The sequence below is a fragment of the Polyodon spathula genome, chromosome 1 (assembly GCF_017654505.1).
Source record: "Polyodon spathula isolate WHYD16114869_AA chromosome 1, ASM1765450v1, whole genome shotgun sequence".
In the NCBI taxonomy this organism is placed as follows: Eukaryota; Metazoa; Chordata; class Actinopteri; order Acipenseriformes; family Polyodontidae; genus Polyodon; species Polyodon spathula.
Genome location: NC_054534.1, coordinates 55,473,769 through 55,496,691, shown reverse-complemented (window position 1 = coordinate 55,496,691; position 22,923 = coordinate 55,473,769). Strand labels below are relative to the sequence as shown.

General features: G+C 36.8%; 1 protein-coding gene across 4 annotated transcripts in view; it reads left to right on the top strand.

The window, feature by feature from the left end:
• LOC121319746 (cyclin-G-associated kinase-like) overlaps positions 1–11,819 on the top strand; it is a 73,949-nt gene extending 62,130 nt beyond the window's left edge. For 3 of the 4 annotated variants that reach the window (XM_041257535.1, XM_041257518.1, XM_041257544.1), the window contains 7 exons: positions 937–1,125; positions 1,388–1,525; positions 1,993–2,115; positions 4,667–4,909; positions 8,111–8,259; positions 8,982–9,158; positions 10,387–11,819. In XM_041257535.1, coding sequence (XP_041113469.1) covers positions 937–1,125; positions 1,388–1,525; positions 1,993–2,115; positions 4,667–4,909; positions 8,111–8,259; positions 8,982–9,158; positions 10,387–10,488 — 1,121 coding nt within the window. In that variant the 3' untranslated portion in view covers positions 10,489–11,819. The remainder of the gene's footprint in view (positions 1–936; positions 1,126–1,387; positions 1,526–1,992; positions 2,116–4,666; positions 4,910–8,110; positions 8,260–8,981; positions 9,159–10,386) is intronic. The other variant, XM_041257526.1, reaches the window with a different exon arrangement.
• Positions 11,820–22,923: the final 11,104 nt, after the last annotated feature.

Below are 22,923 nucleotides of genomic sequence, written 5' to 3'. Positions count from 1 at the left end.
ACACGTGTTGCACAATCTGCTTGCTGAAGCGGTTTTTATTTTAGCCAGCGAGGTGTTCACTTATGGCAGCAATGCACTAGCAAAAGCCACTGAGCAGAGGCGTGAACTCCCTAGCAACAAGCCTCCTGTGTTGGTAATGGATTCTTTCAAGGCAGCGGGTTTGCACATTTGAGAAAGGAGAGGAAAACTCATAAAATTTATTGGAGACTGAAGCTGATGAGAAGCAATTACCCTCCGCTGTACAAATTAAACCGGTGTGCTGCTTTTTATACAAAAAATGAGAAAAGGCAGGTTGCATAGAGGATTTATATTGGACCCTGATGCCCCTTTTCAATGGGTCTCTCACTATATCACAGCCCTTGATATATATATATATATATATATAAAGCAGATTTATATTGGACCCCGAGATATCGAGTGGGTGGTGTAGTTACTGGCTAAAAGGGTTGTCTTATGGAGACAGAGTATTACTGTATCTCTTATAGGGACATTATTTTATCTGTAGCACAGTGTTTTGGGACCTGAAACACTGAAATTTAGATAGTATCAGGATAAATTGTTATGGTGAAACTTTAAGAATTTTTTTGGACTGCCAATTCTGTACCTTTTTTACATTTTACCATGTTCTGAATTCTGTAAAAAAAGTTTGAAAATAATAATCAATTTCTAAGCTTTTAAATGATATAATGGTTTTATGGCCATTTTGATCAAATGTGATTGAGTGTTTATCTATCTGTCTATCTGTCTATCACACACTCACTTTTGCTTCGACATGTATTTTTCAAAACTGCATATTTTATGTAGGCTTTATGAAAATAAATGTAAGCACCCAGTTAACTTCGCGTGTGAAATGAAAGAATAACCCATAGTGTCTAAAAAGGAGCAGTAAGTCATGCATGACCTTGACTAAGCATGGTTGTTGTTATTGTTCCGTAGGTGGAGATCCCTTTGACCCATTTGGAATCAGCTCCTCAGCTTCTGTATCTGAGTCGTCAGTCTCCACAGCCCAGCAGTCTGGAACGGATCTCTTTGGAGATTTCCTGAGTCCTGATGGCGCCTCCAGCTCCTTCATGTCCTCCAACCACACCCCTCCCCCATCTTCCAGCTCCGATTTCTTCAAACTCAGTAAGACAAGTCTCTTTGAAGCATTCTGTGAATATTGTGTTATTCTAGCAACCCCATACCATTTTGCAATACTGCTGTCGAGAAAGCATTCAATGCAGAGCAGTAAAACCTGGCAGGTGGAGGGACCAGATCATGGGTAGCAAGATTCTAAGATTAACATTATGGGTGTTTGGAATTTAGATATTTTGTTATACATGCTTTTCTTGGATATGAACAATTACGTTGCTGATTTTTCTCTTAGTCAAATGTCTCATCTTCTCAGGTAATTTGTCTTCAGATTCATCTAGGTTGGCCTCTTCTGCCAGTCAGCCTGACCTGCTTGCTGGCTGGGATGCATGGGCTTCAACTCCTAACAGTAGCAACACCGTTCCACCTCAGATCAACAAGCCTGCATTTGCAAGTATGGACAGAACTGCTGAAACCTGAACTGAACACGCAATATCTCTACCTTCAAAATATTCAAAAGATTCCTAAATATATGACCACATCCACATGTTTAGTCTTATTGAGTGGCCTCATTTAGCACTCCAGTACAAGGTGTTTAGAACAGTGTCATTACTTGCCAACAATATTTTCTTTCAAAATAATCCAGACTGCTTTTGATATCTATTGTACAGGTACCTTGAGTCATCAACTGTGAAATGAAAAGAAAACAGATAACCTTGCATTAGTTAGTAAAACCCACCTATTTAGCTAAACATCAAATCATCTGGTGTATTCAAATAACAAGTCTGCCTTCTTTATTAGAACATTTTGAAACAACTGCAATTTTCTTACTACTTTTTTCATGCATGCATCAATGACTCCTGGCAATGGTATGTAAGTTGTAAGTCAGCTTTTTATTTAAGTTCTTTGTCTCTCTTCTAGCCACCTCCTTTAGTGCAAGTGCTACTGCTTCCGGTGTGACCTCCAGCTCTTCATACACTCAGTCCAAGTCACAGAGCTTCGACCCATTTTCTCACCTCGGGAACCTTGGTGCCACTTTGCCAGGTAATGTGAAATAGTCTGTTTTGAGTAGCTCAAGGAATTATGCATTAAGCTGTATGTGACGTTCAGAGAGTTTTTTGTGAGCATTCACTTCAATTTGATCCACAAAAGAAGGCACTGAGATGTCCAATCTCATTATTAATTTTATATTGATGTTCATTCTGGAAAACAAACAAATGTACACCTTTCTTTTAGACTTTGTAAAAGACTTTTTATCTCAGTTGGTTATGAGCAGAACATATAATCCAAATAATCTTATTCTACCTTACTGAAATTAATAGCAGTGAGGATGGTTTTTGAATCCTCTCGATTAAAAACCCATGATGAAATATTCTCAGTTCCCTTTCAAGTATGAAATGTAAGCATTATTGTATGGGTAATTACCTGTAAAGACCCAAAACCTGAATCGGATATATCTGTTTTTTTTTTTGTGGAGAATTTATGTGCATTTTTTAAAATATTATAATATGCGCACCGCTGCTGGGCTCAGCAGTACTGCTCAGGACCAAGATACGTGCTTCGGTTGTGATAACTTGCAATCTCATCCACAATATCTTGCGGCCATTTTTGGTGACTGCTTTTTGCATCACCATCACCATTACAAAGGCTGTTAGTATCTCTAACAAGAAGCAGACTTCCCTCAGTCTCATGTGTGGTGTTGACAGAGTGGTTTTGCCAGATGCTTGTACAGGTGGGCATCCTTATATCAGCATCATAAATTGCTGCTGGTGGACCCTTACTGTACCGGTAACAAGGTTACCGACCTGGTTTCTACCTGGTCCTACTAGGCCCCCTACTATGCTTATGTCCATGGTCTGGTATCAAACTGGTTTCATTTGGGTCTTGGCCTTTAAACAGATTGAGGCAGCATCTCTATACTTTCCACTGTATTGCTTGCTTCTTGTATCATGCCTTGGTTTTATCCTTGCAAGATGTGCAAGGCCTATTGAGGATAGGCACGGCAGGTGCTCTTCCTGCTTGGGGCCAGAGCACACCAAGGAGGCACTGGCTGTCTGCAGTTTCTGCAAGTTTTGTGCACCTTTCTCTAAGTGCATGATTAACAAATGTCTCTTCCGCAGCGCTACAGAGTGCTTTGCTTCCCTTACTCCTGCACTCTTCCCCATCACCCTCTGCATAACCTGTTTGATGAGAGGAAATCTTCCTCTGCATTAAGTTCTATCTAGCAGCTATTTCAGTTTGCCATCTCAAGATTGATTCAGTCTCCCCAGTTCACTTCCTCACGGGGCAGTTTTTGAAAGAGGCTCTCCGGCTTCAGGTGCCTGTCAGGGACAGTGTTCCTCGCTGGAGGCTAAACGTGGTGCTTAGTGCACTCATGAAGCCTTCATTTGAGCCCATGCATTCAGCTGAGCTTTATCGCTCAAAACGACTTACTTGCTTGCTATCACCTGTTCAAAGTGGGTGAGTTAGATGCAGGCATTCGCCATTGCGAAAGCCTGCTTAATTTTTAGAGGCCAGGACAAAGGTTATACTCTGTATCAGTCCTGCCTTTTTGCCAAAGGCGATCTCGGCATTCTATATCAACCAGTTTGTGGAATTGGAGGCTTTCTATCCACCTTGTTTCCAGTCTGACAGGGAGTGACTGCACCATATGCCAGAGCCGCACTGGGCAGAGCGTACTACGTTGACAGGACAAAAAGTTGGAGGCATTCCGAACACATTTTTGTCTCCTGTGGGGCATGGGGTCAAGCCCTGTCTAAGCAGAGGCTTTCCAAATGGGTAGCATTAAGGACTGCTTATGAGCTGGCCAACTTGCCCCCTCCAGAAAAACTCACTACCCATTCCACCAGGGACATGATAACTTTGTGGGGTCATTCCAGGCTGCATCTGTCAAGGACATTTGCAGTGCAGTAGTGTGAGCTACTCCCCATACCTTTACTAGGTTATACAGACCTGAATGTTGTGGATCCTCAAAACCCTGGGTTTGGAACTAGTGTTAAGAGCTGCTTCCCAGTCAGCCCTTACAACACAGACATATAGGTGAGTTTCTCCCTCAATTTTTTCACCTTAGCTACTTGTTATTGGGGTTCCATATGATAACACGCAAGGCAGGCTCTCGGCATAGCCTTGTAGCAATCCATTCGTTCTGCAATATTGCCCTTGTGACGACTATGGTACTCTTACCCATACTTAGATGGTTACATTTTGTACTTGAATGGGAACGTTAGGTTATTATAATAACCCTATAATAGAAATATAACCATTAACCTTCAAGTTCACTGCATCCATGATTGCAGCAGGTTTGAAGGAAAAATGATGATGAGATCTGTGAGCGGAGTCCCTTTTTGCCCTCAGGGGTGGGCATGACTGCGTCACGGACTCTGCGAGCAGCTTTGATATATCTTAATCAGGTTTTGGGTCTTTACAGGTAAATACCCATATGGTAATGAGTACATTTCTAGTTCAGGGAACCAGGTTATGAAAATAACCTAATGTTTTTAAAGCAACTTGTTTGTCAGATTCTGGAAAACCCAGTGTTTTATGAGCTGTAGTAGCGTGGTGATTGAATTGTTGTTTCTTTCTCATCCTTTGTTAGGTTCTTCTAGTGGTGGATTTCCAGCACCTGGTTTCAGTCAGAAGCCTGCCCAGGGGCCCATGGGTGGCAGTCAGTGGCAGTCAAACAGGCCCCACAGTACAAGCATGCCTTGGCAGCAACAGAACCCATCAATTCCACAGCAACCCAAACCAGCACCAGCACCACAGGCCAAGCCCAACTACAATCTTAACTTCAGTGTGATTGGGGGGCGAGAGGAGAGGGGCATTCGAGGACCTGGGTTTGGTAAGATAGTTTGGATATTTACTTGCATAGTGTTGGAATCATCTCCAGAGTCAGTTACACCATCAATGTTTAAGCCGAGTTATATACTTTTTTTTTATGCGTCACTTACAACAACCTGAACCACAAGACTATCACTTGTGTTTATTATTATTATTATTATTATTATTATTATTATTATTATTATTATTAATAATCTTTCCGCCAAAAGTTGCTTGAGTACTGACGAAGTTCGGTGGGATGCTAGATGCTATTAAACATATGTCATAGGTCACATGGTTTGGCCGCCATATTGGATTGAAAAAAAACATTTTGGTAAATGTAAAAATGTGTCTTTCGAAAACCACTGAAAGTTGGTATACTTGTTGAGGGATAGTCCAAGATTAACTGGTGTTCATAAAAAGCTGATATGTTGTGTGGTGTGGCGGCCACGCTGCACGACGTCATAATCGCACGGTACAGACGTCATAATCACAAACTGCAAAGATCTACTTCTCCCAAACCACTAGTCTGGTTGAACCAAAAACTGGCACAGATGATCCTAGTATGATTGTCTTTAAGATTTGGTCAAGGGAAGTTGCTACAATAAAAAAAAAATCAATTTCTCTTACAGTACATCTAACCATGCAAAAAGATTATTTGAAACTAAAATAAATAAATACAGCTACCTGTAGATTGAAAAATCCTGCCTTCACACAATACTACTTGCTTTCATAACAAAATAGGATTAGAAAACACTACATATTTCTTGCCATTTATTTGTAGTTACTAAAATACAACTTCTTGATCTAACTAACAATCCCATTTGCGTTTGACATGAATATGTATTTTTCAGTTTTAGGATTGAGACATAATATATATTTTTAAAACCTATATGAGCATAATTTAGGTATTTTAATTTAACATCCTGTATTCAAATAAACTGCAAAATTATATTCCAAAAGTCTACCCGAAACCATAAGAATAGTACAGTATTTCATGTTAGATTTTCACTTTTTCATTAAGTATGTGGAAAACTACAAAGCAGTATGTAATTATGTATGTTAATGTAACATTATTTAGCAGGTTTCATTAAATTTTATGAAGCAAAATAAGTTAATTCTATAGGGTGATGCAAAACTTTTAACCATTGCTGTAAATAGTGAGCACACGTACATGTTGGGGGACAAAATGACTTGAGCTGCCCTGTCGGTAGATGGAATGCTATAAAGATGTATAAAGCTAAGTAATAATTTTCTGTGCACGGATAGTGATCAATATATAGGAACGAAAACTACTGTGTGTTGTTTTTTTATTTATTTAATTTTTAACCTGCAAAAACTCACTAACATCAGATTCCAAAACATGAAAGTTTATAACTTCCATTATACTGGAACAGCCTTGTTTCTATCAGTTCAACTCTTCAGTTCATGTTCTCGTTCTCTCCAAAGGCGAGTAATTGTGCTCCTGCTAAGTTGATACCTGCTCACATGATCAGAGTAATCCAGAGGGTCGCTGCCCAAATCTGCAAGGCCTTCTCGCTCTTCAGGGATGATTATCTTCCAAGATATCTAACTAATATGTTCCTCCTCTTGAAGTACAGCCCACACAACCACACCAGAGCCTGTTATTTTTTCTTTTTAGAGCAATGAATAGGCTATAAACCTGCTTTTTATGTTTTCTAACCAGTAAGTAGCCTATCCTGTTCACAAGTGTTAACAATGCAATTCAATGTATGCTTTACAAATAACAAAATACTTAAGTTACCTAATTATTGGGTAATTAAACATAAGTTGTTTGTTTGTTTGTTTTTAATTATTGTTGCTGTTGGCATAGATACATGTTCCTAAACACAGACATTGTGCTAGGAAATTATACCATTAAGACACATGTCTCCACCTGGTCTGAGGTACATGCTAATTATGATACTGGTAAATGTCAATTACAGCAACATACAGGTTTGAATCAGACAAATAATATGTTAATGAGAAAATTGGTCTCAAGGCTCGTTATGCAAACGTCGCCATGAGTGATGTTTTTTTGATGGTAAATAGCTTTTGTGAATCACCCGATTGAAATACTGTCCCGTTAAACACTATTACTGGCATGTTAAAGGAGATGGTACATGTTATGCATATGGGTAATTCTATTTAATTGTGAAATGTCTGAAGCTTGAAATGCCAATATAAGCTGTTTTTACAATAAAAACTATTATTATTATTATTATTATTATTATTATTATTATTATTATTATTATTTTATTATTATTCACTCCTTGCTTTAAACTGTTGATAATGAGATGTAAATTGTTCAGTTTTCTGATGGTGGCTTTTAAATACTGTCACCTATTATGCAATGAATTTAAATTATTGATGAAAGCTGAGAGAATTATATTAAGAAGAACAGTCACACAATTGCTGTACTTAAACAATTAATGGCATTAACCTCATAAGAAATTACCAATGCAAAATCTGTTTGCTTTGCACTATTTAACTTTTTCTTTCTGTAAAGCACTCAAACTGTATGAAACAATGTGTGACCATGAAATTATTTCTTTATTTATATACATGTACATTATTCCTTATGTGCTTACTATATTTTTGTATGTTTGCTAGAAATTTGGAAAAAAGTATATTTCTGAGACATTTGTTTTTATTGGTCTGTTTAAGAATTTATTCATGTAATCAATCTTTTGTCATTTGGCTACAGCAGATTGGCACACGAAAGGCGTATACTGCCCTTCTAATTTTTTTGTAAGACCTCACCCCATGTAGCAAGATGTGTTTTCAGTTTCCCACAAAGATGGATATATTTGAGCTTTTCAATATTACTCTGGACAACTGTCCTGGATTTCTTTCCTCTCATGCTTCACTGTCTGAATGGTAACACAGAAAACTCTGTCAAGGAAAACTGACAGAAATGGCTGCTAATGGGATGGTATGCACATCAGCTGCACTCCCACAGTTTTGGAGAATTTCATTTATAATAAATTGTTAGGGTGGTGTAGTGAACATGGATGGCTGTTTCTTCCCTTGTTTCATTTGTACCTGCATCAAACTGAATTTTAATTGAATTTTGGAAAAAGCAATAAAGTTTGACTGCACTAATCCATTCACCCCAAATGTCCAAGTTCTAGAAAATGCATTTTGAAAGGTCATCTGCCCAGTACCAGTCTTAAAAATTGAAAAACAGCAGAAATTGAATTTGTTTTTTTTGTTTTTTCAGGGCGAAAAACTAAAGTAAAGGAGAATGATTTTGAAGACCTGCTGTCCAAACAGGGCTTCACTTCGACACAGGAACGAAAGGGACCGAGGACCATTGCTGAGATGAGGAAGCAGGAGCTTTCCAGAGACATGGACCCCCTCAAACTTCAGGTTTGCACAGATTTTCTGTCCACTTTTAGTCTACTGAGAGACCTATGGTAGTCATTTGTCTGAAAAAGACGAATAAACGTATTTTTAACGGTTGGTTATTTTTTAATTAGTAATGCCCACTCCATCCTTGAGGTACTCATAAACCTGTTTGAAATGCAATGTGCTTCTGATAAAGAACTTTGTGTATCAATTTTGGGGGGGATTATTTGCACAGTTCGTAATCATTATAAAGAATATACAGAACAGTAAGAATTTGATGTTGGGTAATACTTTGGTAATAACTCAAGCCATGCTTGACTTTCTTTATAAACTGGAGAAGAGACCTATGTGTTTTATTTTCAACTTCTATGTTGGTCATCTCAACATTGTTTTTTGTTTGATATTGAGCTTTTAGTTTTAGAATATTTTCATGAATATCAAGACGTTCTTGAAGAAAGGCTTTGCAGACGGGGCCCATAGTAGCACTAAGAACATACATAAATTAGACTAACATTATAATAACTTAATATAGAGTAAAGCCTTAAATGAAAGCCTTTGTAGTTTTTTTTTGTTTGTTTTTTAATCGAAACCCTTTGTTTAAAAATGTAATTGCAATCTTACAAAGAAGGGGGCTCTTAGTGGTAGAGCAGCACACTGTGAACAAACTGTGACTCAAACTGGGTTGACAGTCTGCTCCTTTAAGTCATTATTTTAATTGATAACTGTGAGGTCTTTGTGTTCAGATCCTGGATTGGATTGAAGGAAAGGAGAGGAACATTCGAGCCCTCTTGTCCACTCTGCAAACAGTGCTGTGGGAAGGAGAGAACAAGTGGAAACCAGTTGGAATGGCTGAGTTGCTGACCCCAGATCAAGTGAAGAAGTATTACAGAAAGGCAGTGTTGATAGTCCATCCAGACAAGGTAAGATATGGGAATCTTTATTAGCAAGTCTTCAGGTCTATTATGTAGGTTATTATAATTTGTAATTTAGGGAAGTTGAACTTGCATAATTAGCTATCCTTACTTCCTAAATATATATTTTTTGTATTAGAACAAACATATTACGTACTGACACTTATGCTTTAAAAACTTAGATTTGTGGTTATTATTTGTTATGGTTCAATAGAAATATTATGAGCGTTTATTCAGCCTGCATCTTTTAAACTTCTGTTGCTGCAATGCCGGCAAAATTGTACAGATTGAACCAAATGTACGCAGCTGATTTTTCTGAAGCAAGACATGACGACAAACATGCTTTATAATGTATGTTTATGTGTTTGGTGGCTTCCTCTAATCAAGTTGAGAGTATATTTCTTGCGCACCCTTTGTGTCAGGCCTGCAAGTGAAGAGTTACACATTCAACTTTATTAGAGGTAGCCCCCAAACACTTACAAACCATTTTATAATAAGTCATTGAAGCTAAATAAACACAAAGCTTCTATCTACTTATTTAATCTGTTTAAACTATTGTGGTTTAAGCATTCAGAATTCTCTGTCGTTGTCATTCTGAGTGTGAGATCTACACGCTCAGTGGAATAAGTGTAGCTGCTGCTGATCGGTCCCAATGGGAAACTGACTTGTATTTAGGGCTTCTGATTTTAACCAATTAAAAGTGCAGTTGGGCAATGTCCCTCCTTCCTGACTTGTACCTACATTGATTCGTCCTGAATACTTTAAACCAACCCCAACTACTGAGTGGCAGCACATTCCTACATTTCTATTGGAGACTCCGCTTGCAAGATTTAAAACGAGATTACAATTAGAAGGCTTGTTCGTAGGATTTAAGGCTATATTACAGTTAGGTGGAATAAAACAGAATTACAAATTGTGCCAAAATGTAAAATGCCTTAGACACCGTTGTGGAAGACGGCAAAGGAAAGAAGGTACAATTTAAGTGTGAAAGTACTATGGAGTTACTACTGTGACAAAAAAAAAAAAAAAAAAAACGTTTTGGAAAGTAACCAGAAACAATAATTTCATACAATATATAAAAAGCAAAAGCCCTGAAAAAAAACAATTTACTAAAAATGTAATTAATAAACACCGAAAACCAGAAGCCCTGCTTATGATTTATAACATACTGTTGTAGATGGTGTTCCAGATGAAACGCTCACCTTTATTTTCATGTTCACATTGTTTTCTCTTTTAGGCTACTGGACAGCCTTATGAACAGTATGCCAAAATGATCTTCATGGAGTTGAATGACGCTTGGTCGGAGTTTGAAAACCATGGCTCAAAAGCACTGTTTTAAGGATCAAAAAATAAATAAAAATGGATTCCGGATGGTTCAGTGGAATCTTCGTTTGTCTCAAGAGTCCCTGTTGGCAACTGCTAGAAAAATTATTGGTATTATTTTCATTCAAAAAGTTTTATGTTCATAAGATAATCACTGTATACAACAACAAAGATCACCTAATCATTTGGCTAGCCACCTAAATGTTCCTTCTAGAAATCGTGCTACATATAGTTTTAATGAAATTGCGGTATTTAAGACTGGCAGAGGTATCACACTTGCATTTTGTTACGTTTGTGTTGGATAAGTCATCATAAAATGTTGAGATTATTTGGATGTAAAAGGACTTTTTACCAAACCTTAAAAAAAAAAAAAAAAAAGTTCTGTGAACTGTTTTCATATCAGAAATGAATTAGTAATGCGCTGTGCTTGTGCATCACTGTTGATTAGAAAAAGAAGATTGTAAAATATTCTGTAACCAGATTATATTTGGCATTGTGAAGGTGTGTGTGTGTGTGCGTGTGCGTTCTTTCTCTTTTTTTTTCTCTTTCTCCAACTGATCACCACTGATAATGTAAATAATACACTCAAAGTTTCTAAGCGAATCAGACAGCAGCAGCAGTCAATGGTGATGATGGAATTATGACACCTTTTACTTGTTTTTCTGGGAACATATCATGCCTTCTCTGTTTTAAGGCATGCAGTTAGATTTACATTCACATTAATTTATACTTGCTATGAATGTGGCAGGGAGTCGTAGATAGAGTAGGATCATCCTTTTCAATTTAGAAAAACTATTGGTGTCCTTTAATGACCTTTATTTTACTCCTATTATGTTTTTTTTGTTTTGTTTTTTTTCCTCCAACTAGTGGACCAATCAGACTTGTTTTTTTATGTATTGTGCAGATATTTTTTGGAGACGGGTGTATTCAAATGAATGTCTGTATGTAAAAAAGCACACCCCAGTACCATTTTAAGAACATCAATCATTCCATGGCAACAGTCTGTTGCTGTTGCTAGACATATGTCTTCTTTGCAGCTATACAGCTGTGGTCAAGGTCAAGATTGATAGTCTAGAAACTGCATACAGTTTTTGGTCAGGCTTTTCCATTTTGAAAATGTACCAGCTTGGTATTTAACCACTTCCAATAATATCACACATGACACATTTTTTTTATTATTTTTTGCAAAGGGTGTCATTTGTCGCAAATAAGGACTTAAAATCTTGGGACTAATTTGCTTGTTTCTATAGTCTTGTTTAGAGACAACTAAGTTATAATCTTACCAAAAATGACTATGAATGCCAGTTTAAGGAAATAAATAAACAGTAAATGTGTAAAAACCTTGAAGCTGGCATTTACTTATTTTTTACCTTAATAGTTCAGCGTGGAAGCCTGTGTTCTTGTTCCACGCAATACCAATAAGTTGCTAAAGATACAAAAAGCATCATAGAATGTAACTATTAAAGCATGCAGTACAGTGTAAATACATTAAACAGTACAGTGTTGAAAACCAGGTTCATATTGGCACTCTACTCTCATAGAACACTACACATATTGCATATTTGTTTTCATAGTGTCTCGCATTTTTTTCAAATTTTAAAAAATACCCTACTACAAATATCCAACAAATTATTACTTATTTCTTTTGTACATGTCAGAGCCTTATTTATTTTTCTTTTTTTGACGAGGACACAATTATGCCTTGTTTCCACATATCTGACCCAAAACCTTTAATCAAACCAGAATCAAATAAAACAATACTGTATATTGATCATATATATTATATATATATATATATATATATATATATATATATATATATAGATCTGCTTTTTAAAATTGTAGTGTCTTGGGTACTTGGAAAACCATGAACCTTTGGGTTAACTTAAAAACTGTGTAAAATTTAAATTAAAGACGGGTACCTTTTCAGTGTACAGGGAAACCTAAAGTACCACCGTATTTCCTAAAACTTATGTAGTTAAGTTTGTTACTGTCGTTTCTTTCAGGAAATGTTTGACTTATTATATAAACACGGAGTTGTAGGTTTGTATTACAATTATAAAATCATCCTTTATTTAGTACACTAGAGAACCACAATAGAGTGATATGAAAAATATTTCAACAAAGTAGGTGAAGATAAGGATGAAAATTGACTAACCTCAGTCTTACTTGGGTCAATAAATCTAACGTAGATTGCAAATTTAGTGATCATTCTTTATAAATATGTGGTGTGTGTGTGTGTATAGTATTATTATATATATATATATTATATATATATATATATTATATATATATCTATATATATATATATATAATATATATGTGTATATTACCGGAATATGATGAAAAATAAACAAATCAAAATTAAGTCGAGCCTTTTTGCTTCTTTATTTGAATCCCAGCATACACCAGTTTTATACCTGTCTTACTTTTTGAAGGAATAGAAAACAGACTGTACATAATGAGCAATGTTCAGTCAGCTTGTACAAATTCAATACAAGTGGATTGTAACAGGATAGCATCACAAATGGGACTCGGACTAGAAAATGTGCATAACAAGAGCCATAAAATTAAACTTATAACAGTAAATATGAGTGTCTTTTTGCATTTCTGCCTGTAAAAAGTTAAATAAAATGCAGGTTCTATTTTGTGTTTTTTTTTTTTTTAAATGGCAGTTCTATTTAGATGTTTGGATCAAATAAAAAGACCCCCACGTGGTCTGGCTGCAGTCTGTAGTCTGTCTAAGACTGCATTCACACCGGGTCTGTTTCGTTTTGTTTGAATGTATCAATGTGCTTGCTGTTCACACTCACATGCAAGTAAAGGGACCAAGTTTGTTTGGATGCAAACTAAATTTCACTTGTGTTCACAATGCAGTTTGCAAGTGAACTCTGCTCATTTATATGGTGTGTGAACCGGATGTTTACAATATCCTGCAAGGCATATTGAAAGATGGCAGTTATTGATGTATTGCTCCAGTTTTTAATATACCATGTTTTAGATTCTTACATATTGCTGTTGAAGAAAGCACTGGGGGAGCACTTTGCCATTTTAATTAATACATGTATTGAATGCCTGCAGTAGGAGAATAATGCAGTTTACACAATTTTGCACGGTTCTCCTACTGTCGGTATTAAAGTAATTTAAGAAAAGACTGAATATATTTTACTATTTAAGAGTTTTGTCCAGTGCGGCTTGGATTTTGGTGTCTGACCAAATTTCTGTCAGAGCTTCAGTTTTTCCCACTGTCAAGATTTCCACAGTGAAAAACTGGGATCTTTTTTTTCTTCAATTCACTGACACCGTAGCAATTCTTGAAGCTGATAAAATAACAGTATATAATGAAACAATAATAGTTTAAAAATTAAACATTGGGTGAATTTACTGCAGATCATAACAACTCATTATTTTCTTTATATTGTCATCTAGTCAACATCTATTAAATGTACAAAAAGCCAGATTTGAAAAATAGATCAGCTATTACCATTTAAACATAGTAGACACTCCTAATCGGAATGATCAAAAAAATAATCCATGTAGTTTTTTTTTTTTTTTTTTTAATGATCTAACACAACCCAATAGTCTGCTATTAATTTGTAGAGCACACTAATGCAGTTTTGTACTTAATAAAAAAAACTATATAATATAATAGCAAAACCAGGACGATTAACAATTTTACTGTTTTTCTTTTACTGGGACAACAAATTAAGACTGAAACTGTGACAATTTTCACGAGATGTCTCGTAACTAAAATGTTTGGGAACTACATTTTTTTTTTTTTTTTTGCTGTACTTGTTTTCCTTCGAATATGAACTAAACTATGCGCTAAATGTTTTCTTCTGAGCTTGGCAGTTCACATTGACATTTAACAAGAACCAGACTGTTTGGCGTTTGCCAAACAGGCCGAGACCACCTGTTTAGTTGGACACGATACCGTTCGTTTCCCAAGCGGTTGTTCTTGTTCACACTTCACACCAAACCATACCGAGTGTCGACCAAACCCTCAAGTTAAACGGACCCAGTGTGAACACACCCTAAGTGGCGGCTCATCATAAGAGGCTACGAAGGCTAAGCCTACGTGTAATTTTGTAAAAGTACTAATTGTTTTGTGTGCATTCTCCAAGAGTACATTGGAAAAATATTTCTCCTGCCGCCCTACAGAATGCTCTGTGTCCTTCACTTGTATAGTGCTCTTTCCCATCACCCTCTCTTAGAAGAGGTGGCTGCATCCTCACCCTATGGCTCTGCACCAAGGGAGAGACACACACCTGGGAATAGAGAAGTTTTGGGCAGAAGTTTCCCCACAGACACGTGCGCCTGATTGGGACAAAGTTTGCTCTGTTCCCTCTGTTTCTAGCCCGCTACCGACCGGTGTGTATATCCCAGTCTGGTACCAAGCAGACCTTGATGACGGTCCTATTGCTGTCTTTAGCAGCTGAGGCAGCAACTGTACATTCTAACTGTATATTGCTTGCTGTTGCATAAGGCCTGGGTTTGTATCCCTGTGCCAGCAGACGCAGGGACCACCACAGCCAGCTGTGCCTGCAGCTAGACCGGCACAGAGGCAAGAGCCTCAAGCCAAGCCACAAGGTGAGCAGTAGCCCTAGGGGGTTGCTGTCACAGGTCCAGCGTACCTTCTCAGGGAACCATCTGGAGTTCTGGCATCAGTGCACCACAGACATTCAGGTGCTTACTACTGTTCAGACCAGCAACTCTCTGCAATTCAAGCACAGTCCCCTCCCTTTCGGGGCGTGACTGCATCAGTTGCGGACCCACAGGACGCCATTATGGTGTCTCAGGAGGCAGCAATTCACACTTCGCACAAATCCATCTTTCTTCCCCTTCCACGTCAACCAATCGGTGGAGCTGGAGACTTTCCATCCCCTCCCTTTCCAGTCGGATAGGGAACGTAAACTCCATGTGCTTTTTCCTGTTATGGTATTAACATATTATATTGACAGAACAAGAAGTTGGAGGCAATCTGAACAGCTTTTCATCTGCTATGGAGCTAAGGTCCACGGTAAAGCCCTGTCTAAGCAGAGGCTGTCTGGTTGGATTGTAGAAACAGTCAAGACTGCTTATAAACAAGCCAACTTGCCCCCTCCTGTGAAGGTCACTGGTCACTCCACAAGAGGTAAGTGTACCTCTTGGGCATTGTTCCAGGGTGCATCTGTCACATATTTTCACAAGTTTTTTTACAGACTAAATGTGCTAGATCCTCAAAACCCTGCTTTTGGGACCAGAGTGCTAACAGCAGCTTATATATCGATACCAGAAGTACCTGTAGAGAATTGATTCCTGCTATTTAAAAAATAAATAATTTATATTGTGGCAGCCTTACCGTCTGACCCTTTCAGATTTAAATCGTTCTGCAAGTAATGTACTTTGCGACGGCTTAGGTATAATTACCCATCATGTAAATGGATACATTTCGTACTTGAAAGGGAACGTTAGTCTATTATCATAACCCTGGTTCCCTGACATTACACACAGCAGGCTGAAGAAGAAGGAAAAAAAATGACTGGTGCTGTTCAACCATCATTATAGAGCCTAGTCTCTTCCAGGAGGGGTGGAAACTGGCTTGATGACGTTGCTGGTCACTGCGCGACAACTTTGGTCTCAGAATTTTCAGATAAACAAAGTTAACCCATTATGTAATGGATAGATTTCTACTTCAGGGAACCAGGGTTATGATAATAACCTAACGATTTTTTTAATTCATACGCCATTTTTCTCACTTTTGAGGGAAAAAAAAAAGAACAATAAAGGTTGCCCAAAGGCTAAATTAGTTCTTCAACAGGGAGGATCAAAACAAAATTGCCTTTTTAATTACTCATGGTACGAAAAAACAAAATGGTTGACAGTGTTTTCAAAATAAGCCGGCAACAGCGCAAACCACTGTTTAAAATTATATCTGCGCCGGCTACATTTATTTTAAAATTGTAGGGCTGCAATGAAAGGTACCTTTTGACCTTTGAAGGTTCGGAACACATTACCGAAGGAAGTTTCGAACCTTTGATGGTACTAATTTGCATAATTTACTGGTGTCACCACCATAGCTACTAGTTTTATATTTAATTGAAAATCCTATTTTACAGGTAATCCATAAAATTGGAATAAAACATTCACATGTAGTTTAAAAATCCATTCTATGGGGCTCCCGAGTTGCACATCCAGTAAAGGCGCTCCGTATGGAGTGCAGGATGCTTCCTATAGCCTGGAGATCGCAGGTTCATTGCTGACCATGACCGGGGGTTCCCAGGGGGTGTCGCACAATTGGTCGAGCGCCACCAGGGTAGGGAGGGCTTAGGTTGGCAAAAGTGCAAAAGGCAGTTCGTTTAGTTTTCTTAACAAAGACAGTTTAAAAAATAGACAGTTTAAAAAGTAGTTCCTCAGGAGCAAAAATGCTTCGCCATTCAAATCTAGAATCCAAATCCAAACCAACAGCAGGAGGGCAGGCGCAGAGCAGCAGGCAGTTGATTCAGCTGTTTTGTTCATTGTCTCACGCCCCTTCGACATTTTTCTTTTCTTCGCTGAAACAGCCAAACTTTTATGGCCTGAAACACAGGTAATTGACCGTCCTGCCGGTGCTTCAGCTCACCTTGATGAGGGAATTCATTTGCTGCACGCAAGGGTTCCATAGTTCGCGTTTGCACGAGAATATTTGTTACAGGTTGATGGGGCACAAAGCAATAAAACGAAACGTGTTGGTGCTTAATACCGATATTATGTGCAAAAAATTATCCACAATTAAAATATACAGTGCATAGAAGAAAAATCAAAGTGATAATACAATAATAATAAAATTCACACATTACAACCGCTTTCCTCTACCATGTAACAGGTACATCATGTACATACAAATCTACAACTGAAAAAATGCAAATAAGTATCAAAATGTTTTTAAGTAAATGGGTTTATATTGCCTACATAACAAAACGCATATACACAACCGAAACTAAGCGTTTATACACAGACCTACTATAATCGAAATGACATGAATAAACAAACATTTGAACAGAATGGGCTTCATTTACAATAATTTACAAAGTCTAAATACTGGCACAAATCACACAGATCCTGCGCTTTTCAAAATATGCAGTTCAACTTACTGCAGACTGCCCATCAACAGTCTTGTTGCCATTACATTTTGCAATCTGGATTTGTCGTTTCTTGCGGCTGGCATTGGTTTCAGCTGCAGCTGCTAGTACCGGGTTATCGTCTTTTGCTGAAAATGCATCTGGCGAAGCACTTCGGCTAACTTCAATATAAAGTCTCTCATTCCTATGTTTTCACTAGTGTATTCCTTGTAGAGAACTAAGGCATTGATAGCTGCGAGATCCAGAACATTGTAAAAAACTTGGACAGGCTATCTGCGGGAACCTGCTTTTACAAAATATTTCCTTGTCATCTGATCTAAAATGTCAACTCCTTACTTTGTTAAATTGTACAACTCAACAGTCTCTGTTTTTTTTGTTTTTTTTCCACCTGTCTTGACTGCAACTGATGGATGATGGGAGCTGAGAATAATCTCATTCTTTCTTGGCTTGCATAGCCATATTCTTTCTTGGCTTGCTTATAAACAGACAGTGTGCAGTCAGAGTGTTTGAGGATTTTAGTGGAGTACTGTAGTGTTTGCAGGTTTTTTGCAGAAGGTGGTAGTTCTCGCCTTTGTGTGGCAAGGTAACTCTTTGACTGCCAATATATTGGAATAAGCCACGTGGCATGTTTATTATTTACAAGTGACACTATATACAGGGAAGTTTGTTGTTACTTCCAATAAGCAAGTCCAAGACTTTGGAGAAATGGCAAAGGTAAGTGTTGTATTCCAGTTCTGGTCTCACAACTGCCCCTTGAGGTGAGATGCAGGTTTGCAGGGTGTTGTTTTCCTTGACCACATGGCACGCTACCCCAGATGAACTTCCAACACAGTTTGCTCCTTCTTGGCCAGGCAGGTAAGCAACAACAGGTTTGTACTATTGCTTTATGAGTCACTGTGTTTTCTTTGTTAATTATATCTCTCTTTCTCTTTACAGGGACCCTTTAAATAAAACACTTTCCAATACAACACTATGCTTTGTCTATTCTTTGTCTTGTCTTCTGCAACAAACTTAAAAACCACACATGAGTTACTAATACCAACAACATAAGGATGAGGTTCAAAGTGGTACTCACTTTGTTTGCCTTGGTAAATCGCTTGGTTCCATGTTTCTTCAAGTGCGTCCCATTCCAGCGAGTCTCAGTCCAGTATAGGTCTTCAAGCTTTGTGTTATTTATTTATTTATTGCATTTATCTAGTTCAAAGCACTGTACAATACGTAGCAGAAAAAAAGAACAAACCACAGTAGATTTGTATAGCATGTCACACATACAACTGCCACAATCAGACCATTTAAATAACAGCATACACATAATAATATGAAAGCAGCAATTTTAAAGTTACATTAAAACCCACTAAGATAAGAGAGCCATTTTATAAAAAAATTTGTTTCCCTGAGAAACAAAGACCCTAGGAATAACCAGCAGCCCCGCATCCTGTGAACTCAGAGTGTGGTTTGGAAGATACAGGGTCAGTAACTCCTGCAAATAACTTTTTGTTAATCCATTCAGGGCCTTGTAAGTTAACAGAAAAATCTTCAAATAAATTTGATACTGCACAGGGAGCCAGTGTAAAGAGGCCAAAACAGGGGTAATATGATTTTTTTTTGGTTTTAGTCAGAATTCTAGTGGCGGTATTCTGAACAAGCTGCAAGCGGGATACCACACGTTTTGGGACACCACAAAAAAGTGCATTACAATAATCAATTCTAGATAAAACAAAGCCATGCATTAGTCTCACTGCATCAGATACATAAATAATTAGTCTAAGTTTGGCTGTATTTCTTAAATGGTAAAAAGATACTTTAGTAAATTCCCTAGTATGATCCTCAAATGATAGATCTGCAGGGTTCCTAGTTTTCCATGATAAAAAAAAAAATAAATCTAAATTCTCTGATAAAAAAATAGAAAGTCTGTGTTTTTCGGTGATTAAAATTAAGTGTTCCTAACCAGAATATACATAAACACAATACATGGAGTTAAATAAAACGTTTTTTATTCAAATGTTAACCATTTTTAATCTGTTCTCTCTTGCTCTACAAACCCAAGGTAGAACTGAGAGTACTGTGCATGGTACTTTCACTTTACACTTTTGCAACATGGGTTTAACCTGGTTTAACTGTGCCACGCTTGGATTAAGCCTGATCTCTCTCTGTTTCTAGAATTCCCTTGCGCAAGCAGGCTTGAGACACTGTTTACCTGCAAGGCTAGTTTTTTTTTTTTTAAATTAATATGAAACTCTACTGCAAGCGCTTTTCCAAATTCACCTCATGAAGTCATGTTTGGCCGAATTCAAGAGACGCCTCAGACCGGTATCTTTTCAGATAATAAAAAGCTTACATCCTAATTTTTATAACTAAGCTTTCATTATTTTCTTTATATAATGAGGTACATACTCCTGTCTTTCATAAAGCAAATAAAAATAATGCTTTTAGGAGCCAACAACAATACCCTGCTTTGAGGTGAAAAAAAATGTTATTTTCCTTCAGTAGGCCCACTATGTACTAAAAGTTATTAAATACAGTTTACACTTTATTGTCTTATATTCAAACATGACACTTCCTCTGTTATAATAAAACATTTACACTTATATTCTGTTTGAATTATTATAAATTACCTGTGTTTAACTTAACACTAGAACCACCATGCGGGTCAATTTGGCCCATTTTGGACTTTTCCTAAATATATGAATTAAATATCCAGATGCCGTTTGATAGCCAGAATCGCAAAACTGATGAAGTTATAAACAGTTCTACCTAGAACCGCTAGGTGGTTCAATGTGACCCATTCATTACAATAATATAACGTAAAATATTCAATTTTTTTGTAAATGCTTCCTCCTCCTAGCACATGTTTTTTTTTGTTTTTTATTTCAAGCCTTTCTTTGTTTATAGACTGACTGTGAGACAAAGATTGCTATGATTGTGGATTTGTCAAGATTTGCCGAGTTGCTTATTTTTCAATGTATCTGCAAGACAACAATCCTTTGTTTTGTTCCACAAATGCAACTAGGAATATATTAGATGGAAATATTTAATCTTGAAAGTAGTCATTTTGATTGGAATACGGCAAGCTGCATTCAGATGCATACAGTAAACTAAAATGGCAGGTAGGATAACAACGTACGTGCCTAATATGAAACGTATGTTATATATTATTTTTTTATATTACTATTAGAACAAAAAAAAACATTTTGGTTTTACAAGTTTATATGTACATTTACACATGTTTACAGAATAGTGTTCAATGTAACTGTGTCTGTGTTTACAACACAGCTCGTGGATGCAGGCACAGTCAGCTGGCAGATGCGTACGCTCCTCCATAAAGTACAAGGTAGCCATTATACTAGAAGTAATGTTATATTTTCTTTTTATGTAGCATTAGATGATTAATGATTTGGGGTTTATAGTTTTGTGTGTACATATACCCATTTACACTTGTACATGGGTATATGTACATACCCGTTTCTTTTAAAATGTGTATTTTATTATATTTTTTTCATTGGCTGTAGTCATGCTGTATATGTGCTCATTTTAAAAATAAAACCTTTTATATTTAATTTTCCATTTACATAATTCTGTTTCTGCGATGCAAATGTTAGATATGATGTTCATGAATAAACCTCTTCAGTTGTATCCCATAGTATATCTTTCATTTTCATAACAAAGCAGTTAAAAAAATGTATGGGCCAAAATGACCCGCATGGTGGTTCTAGGTATTTGGAAAATCTGACAATTCTAGTATAAACTTTCAGGTCGAGCTTACTTCTTTTCTAAATTAGAAACTTGACTGTGAATTCATTAAACCATAGGCTTGTTAATATTGAGAAATATAGCAACATTATTAAGACTTCTGTTATTATTACTATTTTTATTACACCAAAGCCCCAAACAGGCAAAAACACTTGTTTGTTCAAATATTCTGTTTCTTATTAGATCAAAATCATTTTAAAAACCTCTGTGCTTAGTTGCAATAAAATCAAATAGGTATAACAGTTTTTTTTTTAGATTTAAACATTCTGTCTAGAAAGGGTTACTTTTTCTTTGTGATAATTTGCAATACCTAGCCTCTGTGTTTAATTCCCCCAGATGCCTGCTTCTGCCAAGGTTACAGGCCTCCACGTGCAATAGTGCTTATTAATTTAAAGATAGGGGAGGCCCTACTTTTGATTCTGACCAGCTTCCAAGAGTGTATGCATTCTAATAACAAATGCATACTGGCAAGCCTTTTTACTAACTGTGGCAAAGTGGTTAATAGTGTGCAGAACAGACAATTATAATCCAGGTGCAGAGTTGTTTAATGATTTGTATATACAGTGCCTGACGGCAAAACAAACAGTAAACAATAAATGATATTAATTAATTAATAATAACAAGACACAATTAGACAAACAAACAAAACACTGACGATACGTATACACAAATTCTCAGGTCTTTCCGGGTTCTTTTGCAATAACCAAAACTAAGGAACAGATTATGTCACTCATGACCCCTTGGTAAATGATTGCAGCTGCTCCTCTAATCCATGGCTGCCACATCTTTTCTCTTCCGGGTTGATGAGTTAATATACCGAAGCTCCTCCTCTTTTATAAATGACCAACTTCCTTTTAACCCTAGGAATGAAGTGTCAGGCCAAGCAGTCCAGGGTACTCTGTTCCTGTTACTTAGTGCACTCACAGGTCAGGAGGGAGATTTACCACCAAGAATTATTGTCTTTCTGTAAACACTAACATTAACATTTGCTCAGTTTTCTTAGTTCAAATCATTGTAACCTGTTCATAATTTGCTGCAATATTATTTATGCTGGTTTTATAATCTTTAAAACACAGTACAATTATTACAATATTCTGACAGTGTCAGTAAAGTACTAAACTTCTCTTATTTTTAACTGTAATATGTTATTTCAACAATAACAATTTTATTTGTGTAACAGTTTAACTTTAAATTATGTTATAACATGTATTTTTAATTCAGATACTTCAATAGAGCAGTCCCTTTTATAAATTGTAATTATATTTTACTGCATTGATACTGTATACACAAAAGGCAAGCGGTTCATTTTTAATTAGGCACCTGCTTGGCAGCAATTGCAACCTTGAATATTATATACTGCTATACTTTGATACAGACTAACATCTTCCTGCATTTACTAAAATTATTATATTAAGTTCCTTATTTTTAAAATCTCACTGTTTTCTTATCTATTTAAATACTTTAGTTTTTTCTTGTTATAGTAGAACCACAAACCTATTTTTGTTTCTGTTCTCGCTGGATCGGAATGTTTGTCTAATTAAAAAAGATGATTTTGCCTGATAAGGGAGGTTTGGAGCTTTCAGCAGGTCGGCTTGACCTTA